General features: G+C 43.8%; 1 protein-coding gene across 21 annotated transcripts in view; it reads left to right on the top strand.

The window, feature by feature from the left end:
• The window catches only part of SLMAP (sarcolemma associated protein), a 200,351-nt gene that overhangs the window by 87,066 nt on the left and 93,190 nt on the right, over positions 1-20,095 (top strand). For all 21 annotated transcript variants that reach the window (XM_050958433.1, XM_050958442.1, XM_050958455.1 and 18 more), the window contains one exon: positions 6,208-6,280. In XM_050958433.1, coding sequence (XP_050814390.1) covers positions 6,208-6,280 — 73 coding nt within the window. The remainder of the gene's footprint in view (positions 1-6,207; positions 6,281-20,095) is intronic.

The following is a 20,095-nucleotide window of genomic DNA, read 5'->3' as shown; positions in this document are numbered from 1 at the left end:
AACGGGGAAACTGACCATACATGCTGCTGTCAAAAGTACAGAATTGTCAAACTGAAATGAAAGAAACTTATTTCTTGAAATAATTTCAGTTACCATAGCTATTTTTACACTAATAGGTAAGAAGAAAAATCAGACAAATGCATGTCCTTCTTAGTACATGACACAAGCTGCACCGGAGCTCTAACTAAGCATTTTAGTGCTCGGAGTGAGCAAGCATATTTGCTCTCCCTAGAAGCGATGCGTGGGGGGTACATGGAGTGATGTACCCTCCCAGATTTCTGCCTTCCATTTAGCACACAGGTTTTCAAACTATGGGATGCGTCTCCCTAAAAGGGGAGACACCACAATTTAAAAACTGTCGCCTTCTGCCAGAAGGCTGTATGTAATGTGAAAAAACACTGACAGATTATGCTACAAGTAGCAGTTACTGACATCCATAGATGTTCTCTTTTTGCTGCATTGTCACGGTTTGCTACTTCCTGTCTCATTGTTCCATGAGTGGCAAATTCTGATAGAGGGGACACCTGTCGCAGTTGGCTACCTCAAGCTTTCCCATCCTCAGTTCATGAGAGCATGCTCAGTATGAGCCAAGCAGCACACTCAGTGCCCTGTCTGCCTTTGACGCGGGGAGAGCATGTTCCAACCGGGGTCACTGGGCTTGCGATTGCAGCGGGGCAGGGGATGCGGAAGAGGGAAGGGCAGTGATGAGCACTGCCACTAGGCCCAATCCTGCCCTGGGGGAGTGAGGGGGATACTGGTGGGCTAGGTCGGTGGGTGGGGTGGGGTGATGCTGCAGGGTCCGATCCTGCACACCGCCCCATTTTTGCACCTCTGCTGGCTCGGTGCCCTGGGCGGCTACCGCACTCATCCCGCTCTAGTTATGGCCCTGAGCTACAAAACACCAACATGTATTATGCATCACTTTTAAGTTTGATCATTCATTGAGTAACTGAATGGAATGTTATGTGGCTATCTATTTTTCTTTTTTGAACATTCAGTATCGGAGAACATGAATTGTGCAATTACATCTCCATTTCATACAAAAACATTTCAAAATCATTATTCTGCACCTGAGAAACCAGCAAATAAAAGTTACAAAACAAATTAAGCAGCACTAGTTACCCTCTGCTTCCACTTTAAGTGATATTCAGAATAATGACATAAACCTTTGATTGATGAGTTTGTTTTATTTGAAACTTGGCAAAGTTGGTGTTTCATATATTTGGGTATCTATTTTTGTGTTTCTCCTGTGCTTTGAATGCTGTGCCACTATTTGTTTATAGACAAGATCAGGGGTGGCCAACCTGAGCCTGAGAGAGAGCCATAATTTATCAATGTGCATTGCCAAAGAGCCACAGTAATATGTCAGCAGCCACCGTCAGCTCCTCTCCTCCCCCAGCATCTCCCACCCACCTGTAGCACTGCCGATCAGCACCTAACTCTCCATCCTTGCGCCTCCCGCCTGCCACGATCAGCTGTTTTGTGTGCAGGAGGCTTGGGGGTGGAGGGGGAAGGAGGAGCAAGGTCGCATCAGATTTGAAGGAAGGGGCGGGGGCATTGGAGGAAGGAGTGGAGTGGGGCTGGGGGCTGAGGCAGAGCCAGGGGTTGCGCAGTGAGCACCATGTAGCAGATCTGAAAGTTGGCACCTGTAGCTCTAGCCCCGGAGTTGACGTCTATGCAAGGAACTGCATATTAACCTCTCAAAAGCCCCACGTTTGCCACCCTTGGACTAGACTCTTCCTTCTTCTGTACACTTCTCACTTGGTAGTCTGTAGTAGTAGCTGGCTAATCAGATGGTTCAAGCTTTGACACCCTCTACTGCTGCCACTCCCCATTGCTACTGTTTAGAACATAAGAACTACCATACTGGCTCAGACAAGTGGTTGTCTAGCCCAGTATCCTGTCTTCTGACAGCGGCCAGTGCTTGATGTGTCAGAGAGACTGAACAGAACAGTAATTTTGAGTGAAGTCTGAGAGACCAGGGATGGGCTAGGGGGCAGAGGGTATACTTAGCAAGAAGAATACATTACTGCTTTAGAAGTAAAACAGAGATCCAATCTGTGGCTCGCAAAATGAAGTCGCAAAAGAAGAATTCAAGGAAGACAAAGACATCACAGAGAAGCTAAATTAATCCTTTGCATCAGTCTTCACAGCAAAGATTGTGAGGGAGATCCCAACACCCAAGCCATTCTTTTTAGGTGACAAATCTAAACTGTCCCAGATTGAGGTGTCAGAGGAGATTTTGGAACAAATTGATAAATTAAACAGAATAAGTCACCACGACCACATTGTGTTCACTCAAGAGTTCTGAAAGAATTCACATATGAAATTGCATAACTACTAACTGTGATGTATAACCTCTTGCTTACATCAGCCTCCATTTCAGATGACTGGCAGACAGGGCTGACTCCAGCTTTTTTACCGCACCAAGCGGCGAAGGGGGGGAAAATAAAAAGGCTGATCAGCGGCACTTCTGCAGCAACTCAGTTGCGCCGCTTCGTTCTTCTGTGGCAATTTGGCAGCGGTCCCTTCACTCCCTCTCTTCCTCTTCAGCAGCACCTCAAAAAGGAAGAGAGGGACTGAGGGATCCGCCACCAAAGACTTGGATGTGCCGCCCCAAGCACCTGCTTCCTTCGCTGGTGCCTCGAGCCGGCCCTGCTGGCAGATAACTAATGTAACATTGACTTTTTAAAAGGACTCCAGAGGCAATCCTGGCAACTACAGGCTGGGAAACCTAACATATGTACCAGGCAAATTAATTGAAACTATACTAAAGACCAGAATTATCAGACAGATAAACATGATATGTTGGGAGGAAAATCACCTACGTAGACTCTTCTAATGGGAAGACATGCCTAACCAATTTATTAGAATCTGTGAGGGTGTCGATAAGCATGAGGATAAGGGTAATCCAGTCAATATAGTGTATTTGGACTTTCAGAAAAGCTTTGACAAGGTCCCTCACCAGAGCCCATCAAGGAAACTAAGTAGTCACGGGATGAGAGGCCCTGTCTGCCAGTCATCTGTCTTCTAGTCTTGGCTTCTGTCAGTCAGAGGTTTGGGGACACCCAAAGCATGGCGTTATGTCTCTGACCATTTTGGCTAATAGCCATTGACAGACCTATCCTCCATGAATTTATCTAATTCTTTTGACCTTCACAACATCCTCATGCAACGAGTTACATAGATTGGCTGTGCGTTGTGTGAAGAAGTATTTCCTTAAGTTTGTTTTAAACCTGTTGCCAATTAATTTCATTGGGTGACCAATAGTTCTTGTGTTATATAAAGGGCTAAATAGCACTTCCTTATTCACTTTCTCCATACCATTCCTTTCCTAGTGATTCCGAACATTAGCTTTTTTGACTGCCACTATAAATTGAGTGGATGTTTTTAGAGAACTATCCACGATGACTCCAAGATCTTTCTTGAGTGGTAACAGCTAATTTAGACCCCATCATTTTGTATGCATAACTGAGATTGTTTTCTGTGCATTACTTTGCACTTATCAACATTGAATTTCAACTGCCATTTTGTTGCCCAGTCACAGTTTAATGAGATCCCTTTGGAACTCTGCATTCACCTTGGAACTTAACTGACTTGGGTTTTTGTATCCTCTGCACATTTTGCCACTTCACTGTGCACCCCCTTTTCCAGATCATTTATAAATATGCTGAACAGCGCACGGGTCACAGTACAGATCTTTGGGGGGTCCTACTATTTATCTCTCCAGTTTGAAAACTGACCATTTATCCCTACTCTTTGTTTCCTATCTTTTAACCAGTTACTGATCCATGAGGACTTTCCCTCTCATCCCGTGACTGCTTAGTTTCCTTGATGAACTCTGGTGAGGGACCTTGTCAAAGCTTTTCTGAAAGTCCAAAAACACTATATTGACTGGATTACCCTTGTCCGCATGCTTATTTACATCCTCACAGATTCTAATAAGATGACTAGGCATGTTTTCTCATTACAAGAGTCTAGGTAGGTGATTTTCCTCCCAGCATATCATGTTCATCTGTCTGATAATTCTGGTCTAAGGAGAAATTAACTCTCTTGTTGGGTTACCTTTCCCTTAGTTTCAGCTTCCATTGGGTAGCTGTCTTAATGTTGTTCTGAAACATTTGTTCACCTCTGTTCAAATCCAGGTTCACCAGATCTCTGAAATTATAAGCCTTGAAAGTTAATAAGTGTTGATATTTATAATTTGTGTTTTTAGGTGTGTGATTTTGTGCTTAGTTGACCTATCCTGTGCTTATTCATAGTTAGTTTATTATAAGAAAATGTTTCGAACAGTCCATACCTTCCCATCCCTATTACCCAGGAGACTTCACTTACCAAATCTGAAGAATCATACAGAAAAATACAGATGTTACGTGGATATCGGCAGAGCCTTGGAAAGATCTTTCTTGATAAAACCAAGTTGTGAAGAATATCTGAGAGAGCGATTGTTCCTGATGTGGCATAAGTGAAATATAAATTGGATTTCTATATCTTACTCTAAGTGGTATCTTTAGTTCAAGGGTAATTAGACTCTGCTCCTCTGTGTGTCTTCTTCTTTCTCTGAAATGTGAGAGGGCTTTGAAGGGTGGTTTCATGGTTCTTACTACATAGTTCTACAAGAATTCCAGAGCAGAGATTCTCTCTCTGTCCTTGCATGCAGCCTTCAACAAGTGCATCCTTAGGAAGATTATAAACAAATAGCTCCTCTGTGCTACCATCCTTTGTCCTCTTTGAAACAGGGATTGCTAGGCAGATCCCAGGTGTTAGAAATTCATGACTAGGAACATGGAAATATTTATTTCACCTGTTAACTTCTAATCTCCAGATACACTCATACAAAGCTACCCAGTAAACAGAGGATGGTGCTCAGCATTTTCTGTATTTCCAGAATTTCCGTTCCTGTCACCTAAATTCAGTTAAGACATATTCCCACTTTTTGCCTAGTCTCGCATGTTATCAGTGTTATGTTTTGAAATCTGCAATTAACTTGTTTGTCAGGGTTCCCTCCCCACTCTGAGCTCTGGGGTACAGATATAGGGACCCGCATGAAAGACCCCCTAAGCTTATATTCCACCAGCTTAGGTTAAAACTTCCCCAAGACACAAATTTATTTCCTTGTCCTTGGATGGTATTGCTGCCACCACCAAGTGATTTAAACAAACATTCAGGGAGGGGACACTTGAAGCCCTATCTCCCTCCTACCCCCACCCAAGTATCCCCCCAAGCCCCTTCACCCCCTTTCCTGGGGAGGCTTGAGAATAATATACCAATCAAATTGCTTAACAAGGTACGCACAGACCAGACCTTTGGGTTTTTAGGACACACAGAACCAATTAAAAGAAGAACTTTATTATTAAAATAAAAAAAAATAAAGGTAAAAGAAGCAGCTCTGTAAAATCAGGATGGAAGGTAATTTTACAGGGTAATAAGAAGACTTAAAACACAGAGGGTTCCCCTCTAGGCTTAACTTTAAAGTTACAAAACAGGAATAAACTTCCCTCTTAGCGCATAGAAAATTCACAAGCTAAAACAGAAGATAATCTAACGCATTTCTTTGCTATTGCATCTAAAATTCCAGAAATTGTAAGTATTATTTTAGTAGGAGCTGGATTGCCTGCTTGGTCTCTCTCTTTGACTCAAGAGGGAACACAAAGAGAGCACAAACAAAACCTTTCTCTCCCCCCACCCCCAATTCCTCCAGATTTGAAAGTATCATCTTTCCCCATTGGTCCTTCTGGTCAAGTGCCAACTAGGTTAATGGAACTGATTAACCCCTTACAGGTAAATGATTCTATACCTCTGGCCAGGAGGGATTTGATGTTACTGCATATGTAAATGTTGTTACCCTTCCCTTTATGTTTATGACAGAGCTAGTTGTCTGGAAAAAAAAAATGTGCCAGTACTATTGGGTGTGGAAGATCCAGAATTGGAACTACACTGTAGGTCAGGAATCAGCACACGGCATCAAACCTTCAAGTTTCTGATTGGCAGCTTTTTGCTTTCTCATGGGGAGATATGAGCAGGCAGACCAAGACATTAGGGGTCAGTGCTTAGAGACCTCCCCTTCCTTCTTTTGCCCATCCACCTCAATGTTCCTTGATTGTGAAATAGCTGCATATTTCCTTAAACCATGTTTGCACTTCCATTAAATAAATAATGTCTTATTAACTGATTACTAAGACTCACAGTTTTCTTATTTCTTCTCAGTTACCCATGGATGTATAGTCTCCACAATAAAACTATTTCTCCCAGATGGTATGGAAGCCCGGTTACGGTCAGAGTAAGTAGAATTAAGTATTTATTAATATCTACCGAAATTAGAATATTTTATGAGGATTTTTGTTAAGTATATTCCTATTATAATAACATGTAACATATTGATTTATATACGACTATAGGTATGTTGTACGTAACATATAAGATCCCTGCCCCAAAGCATTTATAATCTAATACGCACAGGTAATATAGTGATTAAAAGCAGCACTCATTCAAGTGTGAGATCAGTGGCATGACAAAAGTGGGAGAGGAAAACATTCTCTTGGTGAAGACATTTATATGTGGTGGTTCATGCTCAAGTTACAAATATATATGTTAAAATTGTTCTTGTGTGTGCTTTGCTTAGTTAGATTAAAAGCAGAGAGGTATGATCTTGTATCATAAGTGGAAACTTTGTTAATGCACAATTAAATTATATGAACTTGAATGGTTTTAATTTTATAGTAGTATTCAGAAAAATAAATAGAATGGAAAACTGGATTTGTAAGTTGTGTTTTTGTGTCTTTACATGAATACTTATATATTTTTATGCATCTGTAAGTGTGAATGGGAGTCATTTTTATGAATTTGTTGAGGTGCCATTTAGATTTTAAAACAGAAATCCAGCAAACTAGATTTGCCAATTTGGTAAGTGTTATAGCCAATATTATGATGGAATTTAATCAGGATAACTTTTGAGTGCAGCGAGCATTAGGTTACTAATTTTAGCACTAATTTCTTTCAGAGTCTTTTACTTTGGATGGTATTTCTCAGATCAGTATACTAGGTTATTCTTACCTAACCAACAGTTTGTGTACTTGGGTTCTTCTTGGAGAATAAACAGTCAAAAGTTCATCACTCAAGTGTAGATAAAACAAATGTGCTAGGCACGTACTGAACATAAAATACACATGCAGGTTTGTAAGTGATTAACAAAAATCAAAAGTGTGGCTGTGACTCTGTCATAGTATAATTCCCAATTCTGAACCTTAGAGTCCAAAAGCTGGGGTACTAGCATGAATTCCTCTAAGCTTAATTACCTGCTTAGATCTGATAAGCTGCAACCAATCAGGAATTCCAGTGCCTGATACACTCTGGTCCCCCCAAAACCTTCCTTGGGGACCCCCAAGACCCAGACCCCCTGGATCTTAACACAAGGAAAATAAACTCTTTCCTTCACCAGTGTCTTTCCTAGGCTTCCCTCCCTGGGTTACCCTGGAAGATTACTGTGATTCAAACCCCTTGAATCTTAAAACAGGGAGGAATGTTCCTTCCCCCATCCCCTTCTCCCTCACCCAGAGGCAATACAGATTCAAGCTCCGTGAACCTAAAACAAAGGGATTCCATCTTCTCCTTTCTTCCTCCCAGATCTTTCCCGCCCTGGGTACACTAGGAGATCACCGTGATTCAAACTCCTTGAATCATAACACAGAGAAATCAGGTGGGTTCCCCCCATTTCTCTCCCCCTCCCTTCTCCTTCCCTGTTAAGTACAGACTCAATTCCCTTGAGCCTCAACAAGGGGAAAAATCAGACAGGTCTTAAAAGCAAAATTTTTAATAAAAGAAAAAAAAGAATAAAGAAAATGTAAATTCAAGATGGAATATTACAAGGTCTGTCAGCTTCTAGAAACTGGAGAAAAAGCCTCCTCCAGCAGAAGTACAATTTAAAATACTTCCAGCCAAATACACATTAAAACTCTACCAGCCAGATACACATTTGCAAATAAAGGAAAAACAATCAAAAAAACTAAACCTAAACCGCCTTTCTACCTTCTATATTTACTAAATTTGAACAGAAGATTAGAGAGCCTGTAGGTACGTGTGGTTACTCTCAGAATCCGGAGAGAACAAAACCAAACCCAAAAAACACAAACAAAGGCTTCCTTCCACCGAGATTTGAAAGTATCTTGTCTCCTGATTGGTTCTCTGGTCAGGTATTTGGTTCCCTGTTTGTTAACCCTTTACAGGTAAAAGAGACATAACTCTTAACTATCTGTTTATGACAGACTCTCGGGGCCCCTCAGTGCCAACTGGCAGAGAGCCTACCATACTGAAACTCACATCAGGCCTGTCACACTCATTGCCCCAGCATAGTGTTGTCATAATATGTACCTAAAAGGTGTTATGTAAGGTGGCATATGTGAACTGGTCCTGAAAATTGTGGCATGATATATGTACGGATGGTGTACAAAATTGTGGGGGTGTGCTGGAAATATATTTTTTAAATGTGTTTGGGAATGCATAAACCCAGGCTGCTGAAGGCAAAGGAATGTTGGTTTACCTGTCTTACTGGCTTGATTACTGGAAGAGGACAATGAAAGTACATTTACATATACAATAAACAAAGTGAACAAGCAGCAGCTTAATGCACAGATGGCAGGGACAGAGTCTGCACTCCAGGAATCCTTCCTGCTCTTGAGACAGAGACAGTGAACTTTGAGTAATATAAGGGGAGAAAAAAGGCATTTTAGTTATCCACGACTCCAGGAACAAAGGGAACCAAGACCCTTTGATTCTGTGAACATTGGGTCCCTTGGTCTGGAGGGCTGGATATGCCGGTAAGTAAGAAAATTGCTCAGGCAAAGATTGTAACTTGCTAAGATTACATTTTAGTCACTAGAATGCATGTCACTATTTCACTTTGTTTTGTTTGTAAGTATACCTCTCACTTTCTCTTGCTCAATATCACTTCAATCTCTGTTAATAAACTTATTCTTGTTTTATTACAAAACTTATCACAGTATTGTGCATTAAAGTGAAATGTGAATCTTCACCTACCCTAACGCGTTGATGCATGCTCTTTCATTGGAGGCTGCCAGCATAATTTCTGGGAGAGGGAATGGACACTGCAGGCTCTGGGGAGCTCGGAAACTGGGATTCACTGACTGTTACCTGCAAGGCCTAGTTTAGACTGGTAGAGTCTTGAAGAGTTTACTGGCAAGGTAGACAGACTGGTGTGTCAGGGAGCTGACACACAGCTTAACAGCAGCAAAGCTCTCACTCTTGCTAAGGCAGAGCGCTAACACAGAAGCTCACAGTTCTGGGTGTCCTGAATGGGACATCACTGGGGCCAAGCAGCTATACCAGGGAACAATATAAATCACCCAGATTTTGTAGTACAATTACTTATAATCATCAGTTATCTATTCTTTAATACCTCTAATACATATCACTCTTCCAGTAATTCTCCAAGGAGCAAGGATGCACTTACTTTAAGTGGGCCTGCTGTTAGAATTATTTGATATGAAAGGAACAAGTTTAAGCAATTGTTGATAATTTGAAGTTATTGTTTAAGTCTCTCTTAAGCCAATGAGTGTGGGCTTATAAAGGAGAAATGTTCATATGGCATTACTTAAATTAAAATCTGAAATAAGGTTACTTGAGGTCTGACTGGAAAGAGTGTAGACTCAGCAAGACAACTTCCAGTTACTGTATTTCTCTTTCTATTCTTTAATATAATCTCTGTAGTGAAATCTTACTGCTGCTGCTTAGTCTTGTTAACCTGGGATAGGGAAGAATCTTTCTTACGCAGCTGGTCTGAGTGGCAGTAGAATTTCTTGATTCTGAAGCTTCTTTGTGGGATCAGTCAAATCATCTTCTTGGTCCTGTAACCCTAGAGAAAGGAATCCCTGTGGTGTGGGATTCATAAGACTCTTGAGTCCCACAAAGAGACCTCAGTTTTTATATACCCTGATTTTCCATGGGAGTTGTCATGGTACAATTCCCCACTCTGAACCTTAGCGTCCAAAAAGATGGTGTACCAGCATGAATTCCTCTAAGCTTAATTACCAGCTTAGAACCTGTAGCGCTGCCACCAACCAGGAATTACAGTGCCTGGTACACTCTGGTCCCCCCAAAACCTGGCCCGGGGACCCCCAAGACCCAGACCCTCTGGATCTTAACACAAGGAAAGTAAACCCTTTCCTTCACCGTTGCCTCTTCCAGACTTCCCCTCCCTGGGTTACCCTGGAAGATGACTGTGATTCAAACTCCTTGAATCTTAAAATGGAGGACAATTCACCTTCCTCCCTCCTTCTCTTTCCCCCTCCCAGACTCTTCCTGAGAGAGAAAGTAATCCTGACACAGAGAGAAATTAGCCTTTCTCTCTCCCTTCCCTCCTTTCTCCCCACCAATTCCCTGGTGAATCCAGACCCAGTCCCCTGGGGTCTCACCAGAATAAAAAAAACAATCAGGTTCTTAAACAAGAAAAGCTTTTAATTAAAGAGAGAAAAACAGTAAAAATTAGCTTTGTAAATTTAAAATGAAATAGGTACAGGGTCTTTCAGCTATAGACACTGGGAACACCCTCCCAGCCTAAGTATACAAGTACAAATTAAAATCTTTTCAGCAAAATACCAATTTGAACTCCTTTCAGCCAAATACACATTTGAACTTCTTCCAACCAAATACACATTTGCAAATAAAGAAAACAACCATAAGCCTAACTCGCCTTATGTACCTAGTACTCACTAGTCTGAAATTATAAGAGCCTGTATTGGAGAGAAACCTGGTTGCACGTCTGATCCCTCTGAGCCCCCAGAGTGAACAACAACCAAAACTAACAGCACAGCACAAAAACTTCCTTCCCTCAAGATTTGAAAGTATCCTGTCCTCTGACTGGTCCTCTGGTCAGGTGACAGCCAGGCTCACTGTTCTTGTTAACCCTTTCCAGGCAAAGAGATATGAAGCACTTCTGTTCTATTAACTCTTACTTATCTGTTTATGACATGCCCCCCAAATCGCTGACAGTGTGGAACCACACTGGCAGTGATTTCTCCCTAGAACTCTAGAATAAACAGATTAATAAACACCTGCACCCTTACATATGCTACTAATTATGGACAACTACAAAATTCTTCACATTGCAAGGACAATTTTTAACCAGTTGATGTTAGGGAACTTTTACGGGAGAGTGCATTAACTTCTTGATCTGTTGCCGCTGCAGGCGTTTCTGGGTTTTGGAGAGGGTTACCTCTCCCATGTCACCGTTACTTTTCCCTTTGTCGTAGACACTTTCAGGCCACTCAGCATCGTCTCCTCCCTGGGCTGTGAACTGACAAACCTGTAAGTCTCTGTAATAAAAGGACTTGAGATATTTAATGTGGTACACTCGGGGCTTTAGGGAGGAATTGGGAAATGCTATGAGGTAGTTAACAGCTCTCAGGCTCTCTTGAACCGTGAATGGCCCTTCCCATGATGCTTCCATTTTATGGGCCTGTTGCGCCTTCAAGACCATAACCTGGTCTCCTACCTTGAAGGAACGCTCTCTGGTATGTCTGTCATACCAGGCCTTTTGCTCTTTTTGAGCATCCTTTAGGTTTTCTTTAGCAAGGGCTAAAGAGTGTCGGAGGGTATCCTGTAGGTTGCTCACAAAGTCCAGAATGTTAGTTCCTGGAGTGGGTGTAAACCCCTCCCATTGCTGCTTCACCAACTGTAATGGCCCTTTAACCTCGTGGCCATACACAAGCTCAAATGGTGAGAACCCTAAACTGGGATGTGGTACAGCCCTGTAAGCAAAGAGCAACTGCTGCAACACTAGGTCCCAGTCATTGGAGTGTTCATTCACAAATTTACGTACCATGGCCCCCAAAGTTCCATTAAACCTTTCCACCAGGCCATCGGTTTGATGGTGGTACGGGGTGGCAACTAAGTGATTCACCCCATGAGTTTCCCACAGTTCTTTCATGGTCCCTGCCAGGAAATTTGTCCCTGAATCCGTAAGGATATCGGAGGGCCAACCTACTCTGGCAAAAATGTCTATTAGAGCCTGGCACACAGTTTTAGCCCTAATGTTGCCTAGAGCTACTGCTTCCGGCCATCGGGTAGCAAAGTCCACGAAAGTTAATATGTACTGCTTTCCTCTGGGTGCCTTTTTTGGGAAAGGACCCAAAATATCCACAGCTACTCGCTGAAATGGGACCTCTATTATGGGGAGTGGTTGGAGAGGGGCCTTGAGCTGGTCTTGGGGCTTTCCCACTCTTTGGCATACCTCACAAGACCGGACATACTTGGCAACATCCTTGCCCATCCCCTCCCAGTGGAAGGACTTCCCCAACCTGTCTTTGGTTCTGTTCACCCCAGCATGGCCACTGGGATGATCATGGGCTAAGCTTAAGAGCTTCCCCCGGTACTTAGTTGGAACCACCAACTGTTTTTGTGGATTCCAGTCTTCCCGGTGTCCACCAGAGAGAGTCTCCCTATATAAAAGTCCTTGTTCTATAACAAATCGAGATCTGTTAGAAGAACTGAGAGGCGGTGAGGCGCTCCGTGCCACCGCCCAAGCTTTCTGAAGGCTGTCATCTGCTTCCTGCTCAGTCTGGAACTGTTTCCTGGAGGTTGGAGACACCAGTTCCTCCTCAGACTGTGGACTTCGGCTTGGTCCTTTGGGAAGCGATGTAGGTGATGGGGTTGTTTTCGTGGCTGGTGAACCGCTCTCCGCTGGTGCACCAGGTGGTATTTCAGGCTCTGGCTGAGCCTCTTGTGTATGGTTGTCTGCTGTTTCTGCCAGTTCAGACTCGCTGGCGCCCTCTGGCATTGGGGTTGAAGATATGTTTGCAAGCGCTGGCGTCAGTGCTGGCAATGGTTCTGGTGCTGGTTGCGTTTCCAGGTCTGGGTCTGGGACTGGAAGTACTGTGGCTGTTGCAGTCGTTGGCAGGGAATCCGGGTCCACTATCTTTGTCTGGGTCTCTGCCAACACAGACGGGGCCTCTGTGGACGGTTCAGGAACAGGGATGGGTCTGGAGGCTTGCCTGGCTTGGCTGCGTGTAACCATTCCCACCCTCTTGGCCCACTTTACCTGGTTGGCCAAGTCTTCCCCCAGTAGCATGGGGATGTGATAATTGTTATAGACTGCAAAAGTCCACATTCCTGACCAGCCTTTGTACCGGACAGGTAGTTTAGCTGTAGGCAAGTTTACCGCTTGTGACATGAAGGGTTAAATTGTCACTTGGGCCTTTGGGTTGATGAATTTGGGGTCCACCAAGGATTGGTGGATAGCTGACACTTGTGCCCCCGTGTCTCTCCACGCGATAACCTTCTTTCCGCCCACTCTCAACATTTCCCTCCGCTCCGGGGGTATTTGAGAGGCATTTGGGCCTGGGGATCTTTGGAGTGATGGAGATATAATGAACTGTATCGGCTGGGGTTCTTGGGGCAGTTAGCCTTTATATGTCCCAGTTCATTATACTTGAAGCATCGCCCAGCTGACTGGTCACCTGGCCGAGGTGGGTTACTGGAGATCGGTGAGGTGAGAGAATAGGGAGTCGGCGGCTTTCCTGGGGTTGCAGGTGGGGTCTTGGGTTGTCCTCGGATATAGGGTTTATTGTCGGTGTGACCCCTGTGATATTCGCTCCCCTTGATAGTAGCTTTTTTCTTTTCTGTCACTTCCACCCATCTGGCTCCAATCTCCCCCGCCTCAGCTACAGTTTTGGGCTTCCCATCTAGGATGTACCTTTCTATTTCCTCAGGAACATCCTCTAAGAACTGTTCCAATTGTATTAGGAGGTGCATGTCGTCCAGAGATTGAACATTGGCTCCTGATATCCAGGCATTATAATTCTTTCCAATGTGGTAGGTGTGTCGGGTGAATGACACATCTGGTTTCCACCTTAGGGCTCTGAACCTCCGACGGGCATGCTCAGGTGTTAGCCCCATTCTGATTCTGGCCTTGGTTTGAAAAAGTTTATAATTGTTCATGTTCTCCTTAGGCATTTCAGCTGCTACCTCTGCTAGGGGTCCACTGAGCAGTGGCCTCAGCTCTATCATGTACTGGTCTTCAGAGATGCTGTACCCATGGCAGGTCCTTTCAAAATTTTCTAGGAAGGCCTCAGTGTCATCACCTGCCTTGTAGGTGGGAAATTTCTTTGGATGTGGAACAGTAACTGGAGAAGGGTTGTTAGGGTTGACTGGAGCATGCTGCCTAGCCTGCACTAATCCAGTTCATGCTTTCTCTCTCGGTCCTTCTCTTCCCTCTCTCTGTCTTTTATCTCCAGCTCTCTCCTGTGGGCAGCCTCTCTTTCTCTTTCTCTCAGCTCCATTTCTTTTTGTTTTATTTCTAGTTCTTGTTGTTTCTTTTCCATGTCTCGCCTGTGGTCTGCGTCTTTGATTTGTTCTTCTGCCTCCAGTTTTGCTCGTTCCTGTTTCAGGGTGTCTTTGGTAGTCATGGTTTCTGCTTTCTTGTGTTGGGACGCCCTCTGCTGTTTACTGCCTGAAATGCTGCTTCTCTGTTGCCTCCTTAGGGTTGCTTAGCAACAGAGTCGTTGTTTTTTTAACTCCTTCTACCTAGCTATTCCCGACAGAGTTAGAAAGAAAAAAAAATTCATTTGCAAATGTGTTTTGCTGGTGTATGCTGACTCACAACTGGAGTCCCTTTGTTTAACAACGATCCTTGTTAAACCCTAGTGCCTCTGCCTTCAGAGTACTCAGAAGGAAGAGACCAAAAAACCTGCAGACCTTTGCTTTTAACACAATCTCCTCTAGCCTGCTTTATCCACAGCTAGCAGGGAAAGAGAGAGAAAAAATCCTACTGGCTTTTGCTTTTAAACCCAAACCTCTCAGTCTGCCTGCAGATAGCTAGCTGGGAGAGAAATAAAAACATCACTGGCTTATTGATCCTGATCCCACACGCTGCCTACCGTGTCATGGTATAATCCCCACTCTGAACCTTAGCGTCCAAAAAGATGGGGTACCAGCATGAATTCCTCTAAGCTTAATTACCAGCTTAGAACCTGTAGCACTGCCACCAACCAGGAATTACAGTGCCTGGTACACTCTGGTCCCCCCAAAACCTGGCCCGGGGACCCCCAAGACCCAGACCCTCTGGATCTTAACACAAGGAAAGTAAACCCTTTCCCTCACCGTTGCCTCTCCCAGGCTTCCCCTCCCTGGGTTACCCTGGAAGATCACTGTGTGATTCAGCTCCTTGAATCACAAAACAGAGAGGAAAATGCACCTTCCCCCCTCCTTCTCTCTTCCCCTCCCAGATTCTTCCTGAGAGAAAGTAATCCTGACACAGAGAGAAATCAGCCTCTCTCTCCCTCTTCCCTACTTTCTCCCCACCAATTCCCTGGTGAATCCAGACCCTGTCGCCTGGGATCTCACCAGAATAAAAAAAAAATTAGGTTCTTAAACAAGAAAAGCTTTTAATTAAAGAAAGAAAAAAACAGTAAAAATTATCGTTGTAAATTTAAAATGGAACAGGTACAGGGTCTTTCAGCTATAGACACTGGGAATACCCTCCCAGCCTAAGTATTCAAGTACAAATTAAAATCCTTTCAGCAAAATATAAATTTGAACTCCTTCCAGCCAAATACACATTTGAACTTCTTCCAGCCAAATTCACACTTGCAAATAAAGAAAACAAACATAAGCCTAACTCACTTTATCTATCTAGTACTCACTATTCTGAATCTATAAGAACCTGTATCAGGGAGATTGGAGAGAAAACTGGTTTCACGTCTGGTCCCTCTGAGCCCCCAGAGTAAACAACAACCAAAACTAACAGCACAGCACAAAAACTTCCCTCCCTCAAGATTTGAAAGTATCCTGTCCTCTGATTGGTCCTCTGGTCAGGTGACAGCCAGGCTTACTGTTCTTGTTAACCCTTTCCAGGCAAAGAGATATGAAGCACTTCTGTTCTATTAACTCTTACTTATCTGTTTATGACAGGAGTTATTTAGGGTAATAAACTTTTTCATCAATCCAGAGTGCCTACAACCTACATCAGAAACGAGCACAAAGAATTATCATCTTATTTTGCAGAAAAGACCAAGCACATTTAGGAAGACTTCTCAAACAGCATGATCTGCTCTGCCTGTATTCACTTACCAACAGCCCATCTGCATTCCCAGAGTTCAGCACATTCACACATCAAGAGGTTCTGAAAACTGTGAAGAAGTCTCGACCCATGACTTGTGCATCCAACTCATAGCTTTTCTGGCTTGTGAAAAAGAGCTATGAACACCTAGTGCCACTCCTGACCTTTGAAATAGCGAAGGAATCCTTCCTTCCTCCTTCAAACGTGCAATAGTTTGAACAGAATTGTAGAAACCAACCTTGGATGCATCATTTCAAGCCAACTACAGCCCAGTGTCAGAATTCCCATATCTGAGCAAGATCATAGCAAAACTAGCCAAAGGCCAACTACAGGTTCATCTGATTGAAGCTAATATTCTAGACCTGACACAATCTGATTTCAGGCCAGGATAGGGAACTGGAACTGTTTTGATGGCACTTCGGGTTAATCTTCTCTTGTCAATGGCTAGAAGGCAGACATGAATTCTCCTCCTCCTCCTCCTCCTCCTCCTGAGCCTCATTAAAGTTTTCAACACTGACTATGAGATACTACTCTTTCATCGGAGACTGGTGGCAGGGGTCCAGGACAATACAGTAAAATGGTTTTGAGCCATGCCTGGAGGAGCAGACCCAAGTAGTAATGGTGGGAAACTGCATCTCCCCTTCTAGACCCTTGACTTGCAGAGTCCCATGAGGATCAGCTCTGTCTCTAGTCTTTTTCAGCATCTACATGTATTACTCCTGAGGGAGTTCTACATCAAAAAATTGAAAATTCTGCACACAATATTATAAAATATTGACAAATATAATTTGCAGAATTTTGCAATAAATAAATGTGGCTCCAGCATGGTTGTGTGGAGCACAGGCCACTGGCTGCATTGAGATGGGAGTTCACACTGAAGCTCCCGCATCCTCCGGTACAGGGACTCAGCAATGAGGCCACACCTGACCCTGACACAGTGTTAGGGCTGGACCTGCGGTGCCCTGCCCCTTTGTGCCAGGTGCACCAGGTGTGGCCGGGCTGGCTCAGCCTAGTAGGATCCAAGTGTGGAGGGACTCAGTGTGGGGTTCCGGGTGCAGGGCAGTGGGATTCTTCAGGGGATCCAGGTGATGGTGTTTGGGCTCAGCAGGGATTTCTAGGTGTGGGAAGATGGGGCTTGGCAGGGGGTCTGGGTGGGGGGGCAGTGCTGGGAGAATGGGGCTTGATGGGGTGGGGGTCCAGGTGCAGCTGGATAGGGCTCAGTGAAGTGCGGGTCTGGATATGTGGGGCTTGTCAGAGGTGTCTAGGTGTAGTGGGGTAGGGCTTGTCAGAGTGAGGGTTGGATGGGCCTGCTTAACAGAGGAGCCCCAGCTGCTGCCGAGGTGATGCTGCATGCCGGGCTCCTGCTTCCCTCCATGATTCCCCTAACCCCTTTTCTTCTCCATCCCCTTCACATCATTCCCAAATTCCCCTCCCCTATCCCTATTCCACCCCCTTCCTTCCCCACTGCGTCTTCCCTCCACTCCCCTTCCCTCATTTCCCTCATGCCCCCTTACTCAGCCACAACGTGGGCACTCACTGTTCCACAAAAAATAGGAGAACTCCCAGCACACAGAAGGGGAGCACAACTGGCACTGGGACCCAGGAGGCTGCGTTCAGTCGCAGAGTCAGCGGAGCTGGAGAGACAGCTTCCGAGCTGGGCAGTTGTGCATTTGTGGAAAAGGGGGGGAGGAGAGAACAGTGGCATGTAACCCCATATACCCCCCCATACCTTGCCTCTTTTTGGGGGGAAATCCTCCTGGAAAACCTGCACACATGATGCCCCCCATGCAGCTTCCCTTTGCTTCCCTGCAGTTTTCTGCAGGGAAAAGCAGGAAACCTGCAGGGGCGAGTGCTGTTTTTTGCTGATGTGCAGTCCCGCAGAATCCCCCCAGGAGTATTGTGAAGTGGTCAAACTACATGGACTCAAATGTCTGCAGTATGAATGTGGGAGTTGCAAAATGGTTTGAAAAAATGGAGAAGCACAAATAAATGGACATCTATTGTGAAACTGTACAATTGCTTATTCTCACCTGCTTTTCTCTCGCTGCTTCTTAGCCAAGCGATTTAAGGTGCCATCCTGGAGCTGTAGTAACCTTGATGAATGGCTCTGGCAGTGAAAGAGGGGTTGAACCAGACTGTTTCTCCGTTAATTAAAAACAATTACCTGCAGTTTGAGGGGGTGTTAGTTGGTAACTGACGACTGCAGCCTTAGATTTCAGTCTTCTGACAAAGTTTTCCTGTTGCTGTCCTGTAAAGTTGTGGTGACAGGAATCATGGGGCTTGGCTCCCTATAATTAGGAAATACTACCTTTTGTAATATTAACCAAATACCCTGAATACAGCACTGATAGAAGCTATATGAAGATCCATAACAAATAAATGAAAAACATTTTAAAACAAAACTAATGGATTTCAGAATTCACACATTTTGTTTTCATTGCAATTTACTGAAATTTTGTGGCAAATTGGATATCTGTGATGATTTCCAATAGGAAACGTGCCTGTGTTTCGGCAGTTTTTTTTGGTCAAATCTATAATTCAGGAAAACTTTTCATTATAGTGAATTAACGTTTTCCGAAGAAACTGTTTTGTTGGAAAATTTCCAAGCAGCTCTGCTTGTAATTGCTTCTATAATTGTTTTTCAGATGCCATGTTTTATTTTTAGTTTGATTAGGTGATGAAATAAAATATTCCTTTCATGCACAAAAGATGTGCTTTGAAATTTCTGTTTTGGCAAACTTTTTAATATTAAGTAAAAATACATGGTCCAAATTTAATGGTGGTGCAACATCACTATTGTATTTCATAAAACATAGTTTTTTGAACTTTCATATTAAATCTTTTTATATGGTGGTACTTGGATATTTACTACTGTACTGTGGCTTAAACATCAAATTGAATTTCATTCTATTAATTCATTGTTTTCTAATATATGAAAACAATGTACTTGTTTGAAACTTGGTTTAACATGGTATTCTGAAGTGATTCAATTAAGTCAGCATTACTTAGTGTGGGAAAATATTTTTTAGTGTAATTTTGACTTCTAAATCTCAACCTCAGTATCAGAATATGTGAGTCTGAACTGTCATTTCTGGTTAAAATTAGAGAGACCAGGTGGGTGAGGTAATATCTTTCATTGGTCCAACTTCTGTTGGTAAGAGAGACTAGCTTTTGAGCAAAGAGTCCTGTGGCACCTTATAGACTAACAGACATATTGGAGCATGAGCTTTCATAGATGCATGCATCCAATGAAGTGAGTATTCACCCACGAAAGCTCATGCTCCAATACATCTGTTAGTCTATAAGGTGCCACAGGACTCTTCGCTGCTTTTACGGATCCAGACTAACACGGCTACCCCTCTGATGCTAGCTTTTGAGTTTACAAAGAGCTCTTCTTCAGGTCTGGAAAACTAAGGGCTTGTTATGGATATACTTCGGATATAGTGCTGCAGCGACACAAATGTGCCCCTGTAGCGCTTAGTGTAGACGTTGCCTATGCTGATGAGAGCGCTTCTCCCGTCAGTGTGAGTACCCTACCTCCCAGAGAGGCAGTAGCTATGTTAAGAGGAAAAGCCCTCCTGTGAACATCATGCTGTCTACACCAGGAGTTCGGTCGGTGTAACTGCATCGCTCAGGGGTGTGGATTTTGCACACCCCTGAGTGACATAGTTATATCGACATACTTCTGTACTGTAGACCAAGCCTGAGGTCTGGTCTATGCTACAGGCTTGCATCACTATAACTACGCCACTCAGGTGTGAAAAACCCACACGCCCGAGTGACAGTTATACTGAACTAACCTGCCCCAGCAGCGCTCTGCTGTCAGCTCACAGTGTCTTCATTAAAGTGCTGCAGGGATGCTGCAATTGCACTGGTGCAGCTGCGCTGATGCACCATTTTAAATATAAACTTACTCTCGGAGTGTCACTGCTAAGTAGGAGGTAGAACAGATTGTTTTGCATAAGTAGCTAACACATTTCAAGGGACCATTCAAAATGAAGTGGCCCATTTTCACCCCTCCAGTCT

Source organism: Gopherus flavomarginatus, chromosome 6, assembly GCF_025201925.1.
Source record: "Gopherus flavomarginatus isolate rGopFla2 chromosome 6, rGopFla2.mat.asm, whole genome shotgun sequence".
In the NCBI taxonomy this organism is placed as follows: Eukaryota; Metazoa; Chordata; order Testudines; family Testudinidae; genus Gopherus; species Gopherus flavomarginatus.
Note: the sequence above shows the minus strand (reverse complement) of the source record. Positions and strands in the feature narration are given on the sequence as shown.